The 14,461-nt window shown below is 43.9% G+C and overlaps 1 protein-coding gene across 2 annotated transcripts in view; it reads left to right on the plus strand.

Annotated features, from left to right (window-relative positions):
* Skap1 (src kinase associated phosphoprotein 1) overlaps positions 1 to 14,461 on the plus strand; it is a 269,213-nt gene that overhangs the window by 215,498 nt on the left and 39,254 nt on the right. For both annotated transcript variants that reach the window (XM_013008862.1, XM_013008863.1), the window contains exons 8-9: positions 407 to 470; positions 3,129 to 3,314. In XM_013008862.1, the coding sequence (XP_012864316.1) occupies positions 407 to 470; positions 3,129 to 3,314 (250 nt within the window). The remainder of the gene's footprint in view (positions 1 to 406; positions 471 to 3,128; positions 3,315 to 14,461) is intronic.

Genomic DNA, 14,461 nt, shown 5'->3' on the forward strand with positions numbered 1-14,461 from the left:
AAAAAAAATTGATTTGAGTGAGATATTTACTTTTCCCCCCTAAATATTAAACATGCAAAAGAATTCTAATCTTTCTTTTCCCTCCAGTCGTGGGGCTTGAACTCTGGGCCTGGGTGCTGTCCCTGAGCTCTTCAGCTCAAGGCGAGCGCTCTACCACTTGAGCCACAGCGCCACTTCCAGTTTTCTGGTGGTTTACTGGAGATAAGAGTCTCACGGACTTTTCTGCCTGGGCTGGCCTTGAACCGTGATCCTCAGATCTCAGCCTCCTGAGTAGCCAGGAAAGAATTCTAATCTTTAAACTTAACTTTGGAACTCACAGTTTCCTTCCCTGCCTTTTGGTTCTTCCTATCAGGATACATGAAAATCTTAGTAAAAGTGAGAAATTAATTCCCTGATTTTTCTCTAGTTTACAGCTGCTAGTCCAGCGGAAGCCAGAGACTGGGTGGATCAGATAAGTTTCTTGTTAAAGGGTAAGTCTCATTGGAAGTGTGGCTCAGGTGATAGAGGACTTGCTTAGCAAATGTGAAATCCTGAGTTCCAATCCTTGTACTACTAAAAGGGGAGGAGGGAAGGGACTCTTAGAGTTACAGAAGCTCAGCACGTAATGAGTGAATATGTAATAGAAGGTATGTTGCATAAGTACAATGTAATGGTTTGCATATGGACTTTTTACTTTTTCTGCCCATCCTCACCTCTACCCCCCCCCATTAAGCCCCCATACTATAACAACTAGTACCACGTACGACTGAGAAGGAAAGGAAATCACCCACTTCATCTACCAACATATAGACAAGTCTATAATATTCATAATAATTAAGAACAGAAACGTGGGACACCTAGCTCTCCCAGGTCACTATCTCCTAACTCCTAACTCCTTTTCCGGAAAAGAAGTTCAGCATTTCTAACTTAAAGTCATAGAATTGCAATTGAGGCCCAAAATCTAAGAAATTGAACTCTAGCCAGGCACCAATAGCTCATATCTGTAATTCTAACTACTCAGGATGCTGAGATCTGCCAAACCTGGGCAGAAAAAGTCTCTGTAAAATGAAGGTGTTACTTCCACAACCAATTAACCCCAAAAAAGCTGTACATGGAGGTATGGCTCAAGAGGTAGAGTGCCAGCCTTGAATGGAAAAAGCAATCAGGCCCTGAGTTCAAGTGCACACACACACACACACACACCTATCTCTAAACTCTAAACTAATCTAGGTGGCCATCAGGAACATTGAAACAAATCACTCTTGCAACCAAATAAGATGTTCTTTGCTTTAAGATGATCCGTTGCCTGAAGATGTTAAATGACTGCTCTTAGAGTACCCTCTGCTGGCCAGCCTGCAGACGCAGTCATGGAAGCTCCCTGGAAGCCTTGCCTGGCAGGTAGATAGAGTCCACCTTGAGCATGTCTCTTGACAGCAGATAACCTTCATCTGTCCATACAGCAGGACCCTCCCTGGCTTTCAGAAAGCAAAGGCATCCACTTTGCACAAGGCCTAAGACTCAAGGAGGAGCACAGAAACCTAACAACCCCAAGCCTTGTTGTTGCAGCCTTTTATTCTACTGTAAGATTTTATCGTGGCTAAAAAGAATGATGCATTCGAGCTTTAATTATAAGAATTGCCTATTTTACTCAGTTATGCCTTTGCTATCGCAAAAAAGGGGGAAAAAAACAAACAAACTCTTGTATCTAGCAGCCGCATCACGTATAATAGACTGGAACTGGGCGAACATGAACATTGATGGCGAGGCTACAGGGTACACTCTCATCTAGGTGCCTAGGATTTATGCGTGTAATATACCCCTAAGTGTGTAAACCTCAATAAAACTCAAAGCAGCTTTATTGAGCTTTACCCTGTGGTACTTTCAGAATCCCACATTGAAGGAATTATTCATTCCATTTTATTTTAAAACAAACAAAATAATAACATATGGTTGAAGCCACAAATGTGCCTTTGATCCTTTCCTCATATGAAGTGGTACCAAGAATTCAGAGGGAAATTGGTACACAATCTTTATTAAAAGCCTAATCAAGCCAAACAGTTTTATTGGGTTTGGAAATGAACCGCCATGTCTCTCCATCCTTCCTTTCCCCAGAGTCTGCTGACTGCATTCTCTCGTCCTGTAGAGGCCCCTCGATGGGGTTTTAGAGGATGCTCTGTACTACATGTCAGAGACTTCCCCGTTCCCCATCAGAAGAGAAACCAATCTCCCCACCCTGCCCCCATGCTCTCCAAGTGCTGTAATGGCTCAACATCCCCTATGTAGTGACCCACTTTAAGGTCAGACTGTATAGTTTCATCATTTAGCTGTTCTGTTTGGTCATATTTTACCATTCTATTTCTCTGATTCACCCTTTTTTTTTCTTCAAATTTTCTTTTTCTTTTGTTTCTGTCCTGGAACTTGAACTCAGAGTGTGGGTGCTGTTTCTTGTTAGCTCAAGGCTGATACTCTGCCGGTTGAGCCACAGCTCCATTTCTGGCTTTTTGGTGGCTAATTGGAGATAAGAGTTTCACAGACCTCCCTGCCCAGGCTGACTTTGAACTGTGATCTTCAGATCTCAGCCTCCTGAGTAGCTGGGATTACAGGTGTGAACCACTGGGGCCTGGCCCCATTTCTTTTCGCTTCCTTTTTTCCCCCTCTGGTACAAATACATTGGTCTGAAATTCTACACTGACACCATAGGGAGAGGTGGGTTTCCAACAGCTTGTAGCAGTGGCCTATGGTAGCGGCTGCCACTGCACTGGAGATCAAGTGCCATCAGTCACCTGTCAAGTTTGCTACTTGATGAGCAGTGCATGGCATACTGGCATTTACTCATCTGACCTCCTTTCTTCCCTTCGCCTCGTGTTCTCAGTCACACACCCATACTTTTCAGAGCTGTTCCATCCTGATCAAGTTTTATTGTGAGGAAGGATTTATGTTGATGGTTTAAACCTGATATAGTATGAGGCTGGCCTTTTCTCTAGATTTCCTGCCACCTAGACTCACAGCACTTAACCTAGTATTTCATTTTCTCTTGACATGTTTTATTCTCATCCCTCCTCCTCCTTTACCCTCCTTCCTGCTCTGCTTTCTTCTTTTCTTTTTCTCCCTCTCTGGATTCAGTCTCATCTCTTCTCTCCCCCTGGCAGATCTGAGCTCCTTAACCATCCCCTATGAAGAGGAAGAGGAAGAGGAGGAGGAAGAGATGTATGATGACATTGATGGTTTTAACACCCCAAATTCTGGTTCTCAGTGCAGACCCATCATCTCCCCCAGTAGTATGGGGATCCAAGAGCCAACAGAGAAGGAAGAGGATATTTATGAAGTCTTACCAGGTATGAAATGTCATCTCCTAATTATCTCCTCCAGAGTGTCAAAAACCCTTGAGCTGGTAGATAATTCTGAAACCTCCAACAAAAGCCAGTTCTAAATTTCATCCTCGGAAGTATCTCAGTGCAGAGTTCTGCTTTGCTCTGGGAGCAGAATGAATTGAGCCAACAGGTATATTTCATCTATACCACATGCAGTAATTTATTAGATGTGTGGATGAGATTAGAAAGTCAAGAATATTTGTGTCAGAGCCAGGCACCAGTGGCACACACCTATAATTCTAGCTATTCAGGAGGCTGAGATCTGAAAATCCTGGTTTGAAGCCAGCCCCACCTGGCAGAAAAGTCCTTAAGACTCTTATCTCCAATGAACCAGCAAAAAACTAGAAGTGGAAGTATTTCTACGTATTTCTCACGTGGTAGAACACCCAGCCTTGAGTGAAAAAGCCAAGTGAGAATGTGAAGCCCTGAGTTCCAGCCCCAGTGCTAGCACTATTCATTATGTTCATGACGATTTACCCTGATTTGCTATGAGTTCTGGGTACATCATCAAATCTCTCTCTAGGTTCCACTTCTTCTCCTGTGGGATCATGAAAATAACAGTAAGTTGTCTCAAAAACATGAAGCATTTCAAAAGCCCAAAATGATATACATGCTGATACCCCTGATGGAGCACAACTGGTTATTACCTAGAATCAAATCACATCGCTTAAGAATAAACCTTCTCTGTTTCCACCCCCCCCACCCCGGCCCCCAACCCAACCCCAGCAATCCAGCAGATCTCAAGATCTTTTTCCTTCCAGAGGCAGGAGAGCTAACATCTCAGAAAATGCCCAGTCCTCACTGCTTCTGCAGAGCCGCTGCTGGGAGAGAGAAGGCAGCTGGTGAACAGTGTGGAGCGCAGTGGGGGTCAGGCTGGAAAACCAAAGCCTGAGCCTTTTAATTGGGAGGTAGTTAGACCACAGGAACTGCTGAATCTTCAGGTCCATTCAGAAAGAGCATTCCTGTGGAAACGTGCCAGGAGTTCACGGTTCTGCTAAGAAATTCAAATTAAGTGTAAATTTATAGCAATTTAAATCTCCATCCCAGATGAACTTTGGGATTAAGGTGAATCTCACACTCAGGCCCCAGAAGATAGGCCCAGTTGCTAAAAGCATCATCAGGAAGCCGTTGCATTCCAAGGCTTCCTAGGAAGACAGTCCAGTAGGTAACTCTGCAGGCTACATTCATTTTCTTCCCAGGGAGAAAAGTCATGTGATTACTCAGAGTCAAGGGGTTCTGACCACACCCACACCCACACCCCACCCCGCCAAAGAAAGCCTGTTTCTCCTTCTGGTACTTCCAGCCTTGGCCAGTCTGCCACTTCCTCAGCCCTTTTTTGTTGTGTTTTATTATGCAAACGATATCTTGGTTGAGGAAGAGCCATTTCTTGTGTCTGAAGTTAAAAAAAAAATGATAATTTCCTCAGCAAGTCATCGTCGTTAATGAAGTTTTACAAAAACAGATACAACCAAAGGAAAATAAAATTTCACAGGTGATAAATTTTTCCAATTTCCCTGGCAGAATTCGATAGGATTGTTAAATTAAGAGTGAAGGTGTCTGTTAGAAAGCAACGAGCAGTGATGGGTAATTTTATAGAGTGGAAAATTGAATCAAATTGCTACATTAAAACACAGCTCCTCTGAGAATCTCCCCTTCCACCGCCTGCTCCATTGCAACAGCAGGGTGCAGAAATGGATCTAATTCACAACCCTCCCTAAGAGGAGATACACTTCCCAACTTGGCCAGAATCTTCTTAGTGAGCTCACGTTCTGCTCACTCCCGACCTGACTTCAAGAAATATCCTGGTAACACACCCCTTCAGGTTACAGCTGTGGAAGAATATTCTAGGAACGCCCCCATTGAACTACTATACCCTCTGGGTTACAGAGAAAGGGTCCTGTGCAATTCTCGAAGAAGCCAAGGAGATGGGGGGGGGGGGAAGAGACACTGATGCTCAGAGATCCAGAAAGAGAGAGAGCAAAGAGGAAGAGGCCTCAGAAAATGAGTGTGAGGCCATCCCCCTACCACAGTGGGAACAATGAATGTATGACTCGCTTCTCTATTTTTTTTTTTTTCTTTTCAGTCCTGGGGTTTGAGCTCAGGGCTTGGGGATTGTTCCTGAGCTCTTTTACTCAAGGCTAGCACTCTACCACTTAGAGCCACAATGCCACTTCTAGTCTTTTAGTGGTTCATTGGGGAATAAAAAAAAAAAAAGTCTTATAGGGGCTTTCCTGCCTGGGCTGGCTTTGAACTGCAATCCTCAGGTTTCAGCCTCCTGTGTAGCTAGGATTACTGGCGTGATCCATCAGTGCCTGGCTGTTACTGACTTCTTAACTACCGTGTTTCATCATCTCTAAAATTCTTCCCTCCACCATTGCCTAAGATAGCAAAGTTTCCTCTACAATTTCTGTTTGAATTTTGAAGTAAACCCAAGAGCATGAGGACAAATCTACCCTCTCAAAGAAGCCCTTAACTCTGTATCCACAACTATTATCCATATAGAAAACAGCCACACAGGGCTGGGAAGGTGGCTCAGTGGTAGAGCGCTTGCCTTGCAGGCATGAGGCCCTGGGTTCGATTCCTCAGCACCACATAAGCAAAAAGAAAAAAGCTCAAGTGGTAGAGCGCTAGCCTTGAGCTGAAGAGCTAAGGGACAGCGCCCAGGCCCAGAGTTCAGGCCCCATGACCGGACCCAGAAAAAAAAAAAAAAAGAAAGAAAGAAAGAAAAGAAAACAGCCACACAGCCAGGCACCAGTGGCTCATACCTGTAATCCTGGCTACTCAGCAGGCTGAGATCTGAGGATCACAGTTCAAAGCCAGCCTGGACAGGAAAGTCTATGAGACTCTTATCACCAAGAAACCACCAGAAAACCAGAAGTGGTGCTGTGGCTCAAGTGGTAGAGTCTTGAGCTAAAGAGCTGAGGGACAGTGCCCAGGCCCAGAGTTCAAGCCCCACAACCAATAAAAGAAAAAGAAATAAAGGAAATAGCTATACAATAGTAAAAGGCAGAGTCTCTTTCTGCAGGTTGGGGAGCAGCAGCTGACCTGTCTGTATTTCAAAGGCCAACCATGTACCTGACAAACAGTTTCTTTCCAAAAAGCCTCTATCCATCACTGTTAGAGACACAATGAAAAGGTACTCGGCCATTAATTACGGGGTCCCTATCACCCAAACTTCCTGTTCACTCCACACTTGTTGCTGCTGCTTCTTTTTTTAAATCAGTCTTAGGACTTGAACTCAGGACCTAGGCAATGCTCCTTAGCTTTTATTCTCAAGGCTAGTGTTCTCCTTGACCTACCCAGCTCCACTCCCACCTTTTTGATGGTTAATTAAGAGATAAGAGTCTCGTCTTTCCTGCTCAACGTGGCTTTGAACTGAGATCCTCAGATCTCAGCCTCCTGAGTAGGATTATAGGCATGCTCTTGTTGCTTCCGAAGTTGCTGTTTGAGTTTTATACATCCCACCCCACCAATCCTGGAGGTGTTACAAGTGGGCATGAAGGGTCCACCTTTGTCTCCCCTCTACCATCATTTCATGAGATCACTCTGTAAGCAAAGCATGTGAGAAATAGCATGATATTAAAGGTATAAAGCTGCCTGCTCTAAAGTCAGGATGGTTTCTCTCTGCCACTTGCTAGCTGTGAGGCCTTGAGCAAGTTCTGGTCCTCTAGTGAATTGTCCCACATGTAAAAAGGAGTCAATAATAGTAGCTACGAGAGGGACAGGAGGAGGAGTCAGACACAGAATAAGTAGCACAGAGCTCTCGGTGAATACTGGCTAGTCACAAACGCAGCAGTATTTAACCTGGACGTTAAACTCCTCTCTCTTTGAAGAGTTTGGGAATGGCTAGGTCCCCGCCTCACCCACCAGACCCGAAACAGTCCAGTTGGGCTATTTGAAGCGATGCGCGTAAAGCAGGGGAAATTGAAAATCCTGAGCAGATGGGCTGTGGAGCACACCTTCTGCTCAGGCCCATTTTTTACGGCGAAGCCAGGTGTGGGGTGGAGAGATGGAGGACAGCAACGTTGGATTGTGCTAACATTGCATAACCATCAATAGGCAAATGGATTGGGCCTCTAGCATTTGTCTCATTATAACGGGTAAATGTGCTTTATGAAAGACATTTAGCATTGGCAGGCCTGCTAACCCTCTTCTTTGAGAAGGGGTCTTCACAAACCCTCATCATCTATGGGGGGAGGGAAGCCATGTAAATGAGAACTCCCTACCAGTGCACAATGGAGATAAGATCCCCAGTTGGGAGGAAAGAATATAGACTATATACCAAGTCCATTAAAAAAAATGGTCTAATCAAAATAATGAATGAGTCATGAAGTTAAATGCACTCCATCATATTAACCACAGGATAATTAGAATTTGCTTCATGGGTAGAACTCTCATCCCAAAGAGGGAAAACCAGAGTACCCAAAGATTTTCAGCCAAACCACAATAATGTTAGTCTGAGAAAATTACAGTTGCAAGGTTGGTATGAGTTGAGATTTCTGAATATCTGTGTTGAGCATGTAAGAAGGGCCCTTGAGTTCTAAGATCTCATTTTCAGTAGATTAAACTTCAGGGAAATGCTACAAAGACGTGCTAAAGCAATCGGTAGGAAATAGGAGATTTTTCTGCAGTCTTTCTCATCTCCCCTGAAGTTATTTTGCAGGCCAGCCCAGGCCCAGTTCCATGAGTCATAGTCCATAAAAGGATAACTTTTATCAGGTTCCTATTTGGGGCCTGCAGGCTGGGATCCAGGAAGGCACCTGAGAGCTGTAACTGGGGCCTGGTGGTGGTTACAATGACAGTAGAAGCCAGCTGTGTTCTCTAGAGAGACTTCAGAAGAGCAAACAGAAAGAGATGGAGAGGCCTCCCTGGGAATTTCTGTGCACATTCTGAAGTTACCCATCCTGCCCCAGGGGCTTATTACAGACCTAGAAACCAGACTGCTTTATAATAAAGCATATAACTGGTGTGGGATTGTTTTCTTAATTAGAGTCAAATGGAAATTACATGCTGTGGAATTATTTTCCTCCTATACAGTTGTCCATACCTACACAAAAAGAGAATGGGGAAAGTAAGAGATCAAGAGCAAGAAAGGAGAGAGACAGAGACAAAAACAGGCAGACCAAAAGACCCAAAATATAATAAAGCTTATGAAGAGACAAAATTGTCCAAGGCTGAGTGCTGGTGGTTCACACCTGTAATCCTAGCTACTCAGGAAGCTGAGATCTGAGGATCATGGTTCAAAGTAGCCCTGGCAAACAAATCCATGAGACTTTTTATCTTCAAGTAAGCAGCATAAAGCAGGAAGGGGAGATATGGCTCAATGGTAAAGCTCCAGTCTTGAGCACTAAAACCCAAATGCAGCAGTGGTACCTACTAGACATTATGGTGAAAATGAACTGTACAACTTGTGGGTGGGGATGGAGAGGAAAAATTGGGAGAGAGCAAGGGAAGGGGTGACATTGCCCAAAAAGAAACTTATTCTTTACCTGACTTACATAAGTACAACCCCTCTGTCCGTCACCTCTATAATAACAATTTAAAAAAAAAAAACATAGCCAGGCACCGGTGGCTCAAACCTGTAATCCTAGCTACTTAGGGGGCTGAGATCTGAGGATCATGGTTCAAAGCCAGCCCGGGCAGGAAAGTCCATTGAACTCTTATCTCCAATAAACCACCAGAAAACAGGAAGTGATGTTGTGGCTCAAGTGGTAGAGCGCAAGCCTTGAGCTGAAGAGCTGAGGGACAGCGCCCAGGCTCAGAGTTCAAGACCCACAACCGACAAGGAAAAAACAAACTGAGAGTGCAAGGCCCTGAGTTCAAAGGCTCAGTACCAACATTAAAAAAAAAAAGCCATTGGCAAAACTGCTGGCCCTTCTCTCTCTCTCCCTTGTACCCTGAGCCCCAGCGTCATGGCTGCTGGTCCAGCCCAGCTAAACCCTGCTGTTTCTTCATCTGGAATGGGCAAGGATCTCAGCCTCTGAAATCCCATACATTCTGGGCCCTCCTCAGCTACATGTCCTTCTTCCCAATTAGTAGGTGCTCAGTTATTATTTGCGAAATTAAATTCCATGCATTCCAAGGGTTGCTGTTAGCACAAATTGAGTTTAATATTTTATCCATCAAGACTCTTTCATGGAGATAGATGGCTAGTATTTTGAGGTAACTGTTGAAATCACCTAATACACAACAGAGAACCCAATGTGCTATTCGCCTCTTGCTCGTAGTGCCAGTGTTACCAGGAGGTTCTGTAGCCTGCGTGGATTTCGGGCTTAGCTCTGCTTGTCATGGAGTGGTTTTCCTTCTACTTTTCTGCACGCTCCTTTTGCACGCCGAGCCGAGCTGTTTCTCTGTATCTCGGTTGCATCTGTCACCAGAGCACCTGGACATCTGCTTGCATATGGATGCAGTTGGCAGTGGTGGTTTTAAGCTTTTGTCACTTTGCTGTGTTGAAGGGACGTGATTGTCCCTCTTTCTGAGCCAGGGGAGGCGGGGAGGGTTGTCTTTCTTTGGGATGAGCTTAGCTAGGGGCCGGGGTGAGAGCAACACTTCACAAAGCAGCCAGGTGTCCTGCGAAGCTGGCCCCTCTTTGTCCCTCCTATGTGGATTCCGTGTCCTGCTCTTCTCAGCCTCTCATTAGTGTCCCTGACATTGTGCCAAGAATGTTGATTGAAATCGACTCTCCGGATACGAATGCTCATTTGCAATGCCCCATGGTTCTCTCACATGCTCTTGCAGTTAACAGAATCTTCTTCAACTGTTTTCCCAATTGAGATGAGATATTTGGGGATCAAGTAGAGCATTTAATGTAATAAGTGGGCAGTAATCTTCAGAGGTTAATTTATTTAGAGCCGATGTAAGGTTGGGGGTCCCATATGCCCTGTTAGGAACAAGGACCATTATAATCTATTACTGTTTAAAGTTGAGCTAGCACATAAATTTTAATTCTCTCTGAAATGAAGATGTATTTCAGTAGCTGGAATGCTAATATGCCTAATAATATTCTTATAAAGAAGTTCAATGAGCTTTTTAACCTAAAGAAAATAGTTTTCAAAATAGTCTTTTAGAATAAAAGTCTCATATTACAAATTAACCAGAGAGAGAGAAGAAAAGGGAAGGGAGAAGGGAGAAAGGGAGGGTGGAAGAAAGGGAGGGAGGGAAGGAAGGAAGGAAGGAGAAAAGAAAAAAGGAGAAGGAAGGAATGTGTCCATCATTTTTTTCTGTTGCCACATAATCAGTTCCCTTTACTTTGGAGCTGAAAGACATGTTTGGCTCCGTGTTTGTTGCGGGGTGGAGGGAGTGTTCATGCCAGTGCTAAGGCTTGAACTCAAAGGCACTGCCCATTATTTTCTTTGCTCAAGGCTAGCACTCAACCACTTGAGCCGCACCTGCACATCTAGCTTTTTGGTAGTTAACTGGAGATAAGATGCTCACCCACTTACAGACTTTCCTGCCCAAATCTGTCTATGAACCATGATTCTCAGATCTCAGCCTCCTGAGTAACTAGGAGTACAGGCTTGAGTCTCTGGCACCCAGCTTGGTTTCACAGTTTATCCTGAATTACCTCATAGGGTCTAATTGGTATTCATGATTTCTGAAGCCTGGAAGGTGGCCATAACCAGCTGTGGAAGGCACATAACCCTTCACTACACGACAGGCCCCATCCTCAGGCTGCCAGAGGCCCCCGAGCCACGCCCATCAGCTATAGCAAGGCTGGTGAGCCCACTTTCAGCCACTGGGGAAGGACAGAGGTGGGAACACCTCATTATAGAGCCCAGCAATGGTGGCAAATGATATAGAAGGTCCATGGCCAGCGTTTCTCTTTCTTCCTGATTGACTCTAAAGACGCTATGAAAATCAGAATGTCTGGTCTGGAATTGAAATGCCTAGAACAGATTTCTATTCTTTATTTTTTCCTTGTTGGGATCATGACTAGATTGAGTGCTATCGCTTGAAAGGATAACAGAATCAAGGTTTAGTTTTCATTTTTATCATTGCAAATACATTTACATTCCCCTCCTTTTTTTTTCTTTACAAATGCAAAGAGCAGGCAAGCCACTTTCAATAATTTATTTTAAAATCAATGCTAATGAGGTTCTGTCTCGTCAGTGGCCGAGTTTTACAATAAAGTCTGATTTATTTAGAAAAGATCTTCGGTGTAGCCTCCCATCTAATGGCGGTGGGAAGGAGGTGGAGTCACAGGCACTGTGACCCTCCAACTTCGGATCCAATTTGTAATTCACAGCGGAGATCTGACCCAATTTACATTGATTAGAATTGGGAGGAAGAGACAGCTGTGCACAAGACAGCAGAGGTGGAATAAGACCTCTCTGCAAAAGTGCCTAAGCACAGCAAATTATTGGTCTTTGTGATTAAGTTGTTTGATATCAGCAAAAGAGCAGCTCTCTGTCCAAATTATTGAGATCTGTGAAGTGAGGATGGAACCAACTCTTACTCTAGAGTTTTCAATCCATGTAAAATTATCCCTCACACTCAAAAAAAAGAAGAAGAAGGAAAAGCACCCTAGCAGAGGAAGGAAGGACAGTAATGAGAAGACAATGTGTGCACAAATGATGCTTAAGGTGATTGATTTCATCAGGGTCTGTTTCCTCTATTTGATTTCATTCCTCCCATATCTCAGAGCTTTATTCTTTGGGAGTGGTACTTCAGGTGGAAAGGAGGAAAACCTCTGCTACTGAGTCTTGCATGGAGATGAGAATCAAAGGAGTCCTTTCCCCAGAGCATCTGTAGGACAATGTATACGTACGTATAGAAGTGTAGAACTGGGACTGAACTCAGGGCCTTGACTATGCAACTTTTTCATTCAAGGCTGGGCCTCTACCACTTGATCCATACATCCATGTCTGGATTTTTGCTGGTTAATTGGAGCTAAGAGTCTCATAGACTTTCCTACCTGGGCTGGCTCCAAACTTCGATCCTCAGCTCTCAACCTCCTGAGTAGCTAGGATTATAAGCATGAGCCACCAGATTCTAGCAGAATAAATATATATATATATATTCATATATATATATGAATATTTATATAGGACAGGTGAGATGCTTCTCTGGAGAAGTATATATACTTGAGAAATACATATATAAAGTTTTATATATATGTGTGTGTGTGTGTGTGTGTGTATGCATATATAATACCTATATAACTTTTGAAAGGCATAGTCTCTTTTTTTATTTATTTTTTTTGGGGGGGTCCGGTCGTGGGGCCTGAACTCTGGGCCTGGGCGCTGTCCCTCAGCTCTTCAGCTCAAGGCTAGCGCTCTACCACTTGAGCCACAGCGCCACTTCCGGCTTTTTTCTTTTTGCTTATGTGGTGCTGAGGAATCGAACCCAGGGCCTCATGCATGCAAGGCAAGCGCTCTACCACTGAGCCACCTTCCCAGCCCATAGTCTCTTTTTTTAATGTTCTGTAGTGTTCTGACATATCAGTTATGCTGTTTCTTCTCACCTTTGAGCTTGGAATTTATTTTTCCTAATCTGACATACTAGAACTATGAAACTTACATATATGAAGGAAAAAAGAAAGAAAAGGAGAATGTTCCCAGATCATCCCCTCAAAATTCCATCTGTATTCTAGGTTTTATGGCACTGCTTTGTCTTACCTAGAAAGAAAGAGAAAGAGAGAGAGAGAAGGAAATGCAGCCAGGAGAAATTAAATTAGCTCTCAAAACATTGCTTATAATGCTCCATTGACTGTGGGGGAGGTAGGAAGAAGGGTGAAAAGAACAGCAATGTATTTTTGCTCATTTTGCCCCATGTATAAAATTACTAAATGTAATTTTGGTACACATGCTTTCTTTATCAAGTTGTATGAAGCCTGAGATGAAACAGGTTAATGAGGGTAAAAAACTTAAGCCAATCATGTTGTGACTTTAGCCATATAAACACTTGACTGGAGTTAGACACTAGCATTGACTTAGAACCCATTGTGAATCTACAGCAATTAATTAAAAGACCATTCCAACTGCCCTCAGGAGCTTATACTCTAATGAACAAGGCAGGCTGAATGAAAACAGTAAAAAAATAACTCCAAGCCCCAAGTACTAGGAACATAAAATGATGAACATGACCAGCCTTTGTTACAGCTGAGCAAAGATGGCTACATTAAAGACTAATTAATCACAGAAGGGTTAAACACCCAGTTCCAATCACATCCACACACACATGCATACACACACACACACACACACACATTCATGTTCTAACTAGAATGGCTAAATTCAGAGAGGCTGCTAGATAGCAAATACGAGAGAGAATTCCAGAAGGGAAGGAGACATGGAAGTTGAGGAAACAGATGAGGAAACTAGTGATAGCCCTCTCAACATCTGGCATGCTAGAGGTCCTACTCATGTCCATGGCTTCTCCCAGCTTCCTACGGTAGCATCTTACCTGCAGGAAGCACACAGAATGTATAGAAATGAGCCAGGCACTGGTGACTGGTGCCTGTAACCGTAGCTCTTCAGGAAGTTGAGATCTGAGGATCATGGTTTGAGGCCAACCTGGGCAGATGAATCCAAGAGATGGTTATCTCCAATTAACTAGCAAAACAACAAAAAGGCAGAAGAAGAGATGTGGCTCAAGTGGTAGCTCACTAGCCTTGAGCAGAAAAAGTGAAGGGAAAGTGTAAAGCCCTAAGTTCAAGCTCCAGTACAAACACACACACACACACACACACAGTGGAGGGGGGGGCAGAAAGGGCCAGCTTGAAGGTGAGAGATGATTATAAAAGAACACAGGGCTGGGAAGTTGGCTCAGTGGTAGAGCACTTGCCTTGCATGCCTGAGGCCCTGGGTTCGATTCCTCAGCACCACATAAACAAAAAAGAAAAAAGCAGGAAGTGGCTCAAGTGGTAGAGCGCTAGCCTTGAGCTGAAGAGCTGAGGGACAGCACCCAGGCCCAGAGTTCAGGCCCCACAACCGACATTTAAAAAAAAAAATCACACTTTCCTTAAAGAAGAGAGTATCCTAACATTCCAGATACAGTACCCAACAGAACCCATGCACGTAGTATTCTAAGCCCAAATCCACAATCAAAAAGTTACCATAGAAACCATGAAGGGGTGATATTGATCAAGATGCATTGTACTCATAAACTGA

This window comes from Dipodomys ordii, unplaced genomic scaffold, assembly GCF_000151885.1.
Source record: "Dipodomys ordii isolate 6190 unplaced genomic scaffold, Dord_2.0 Scaffold7, whole genome shotgun sequence".
NCBI lineage: Eukaryota > Metazoa > Chordata > Mammalia > Rodentia > Heteromyidae > Dipodomys > Dipodomys ordii.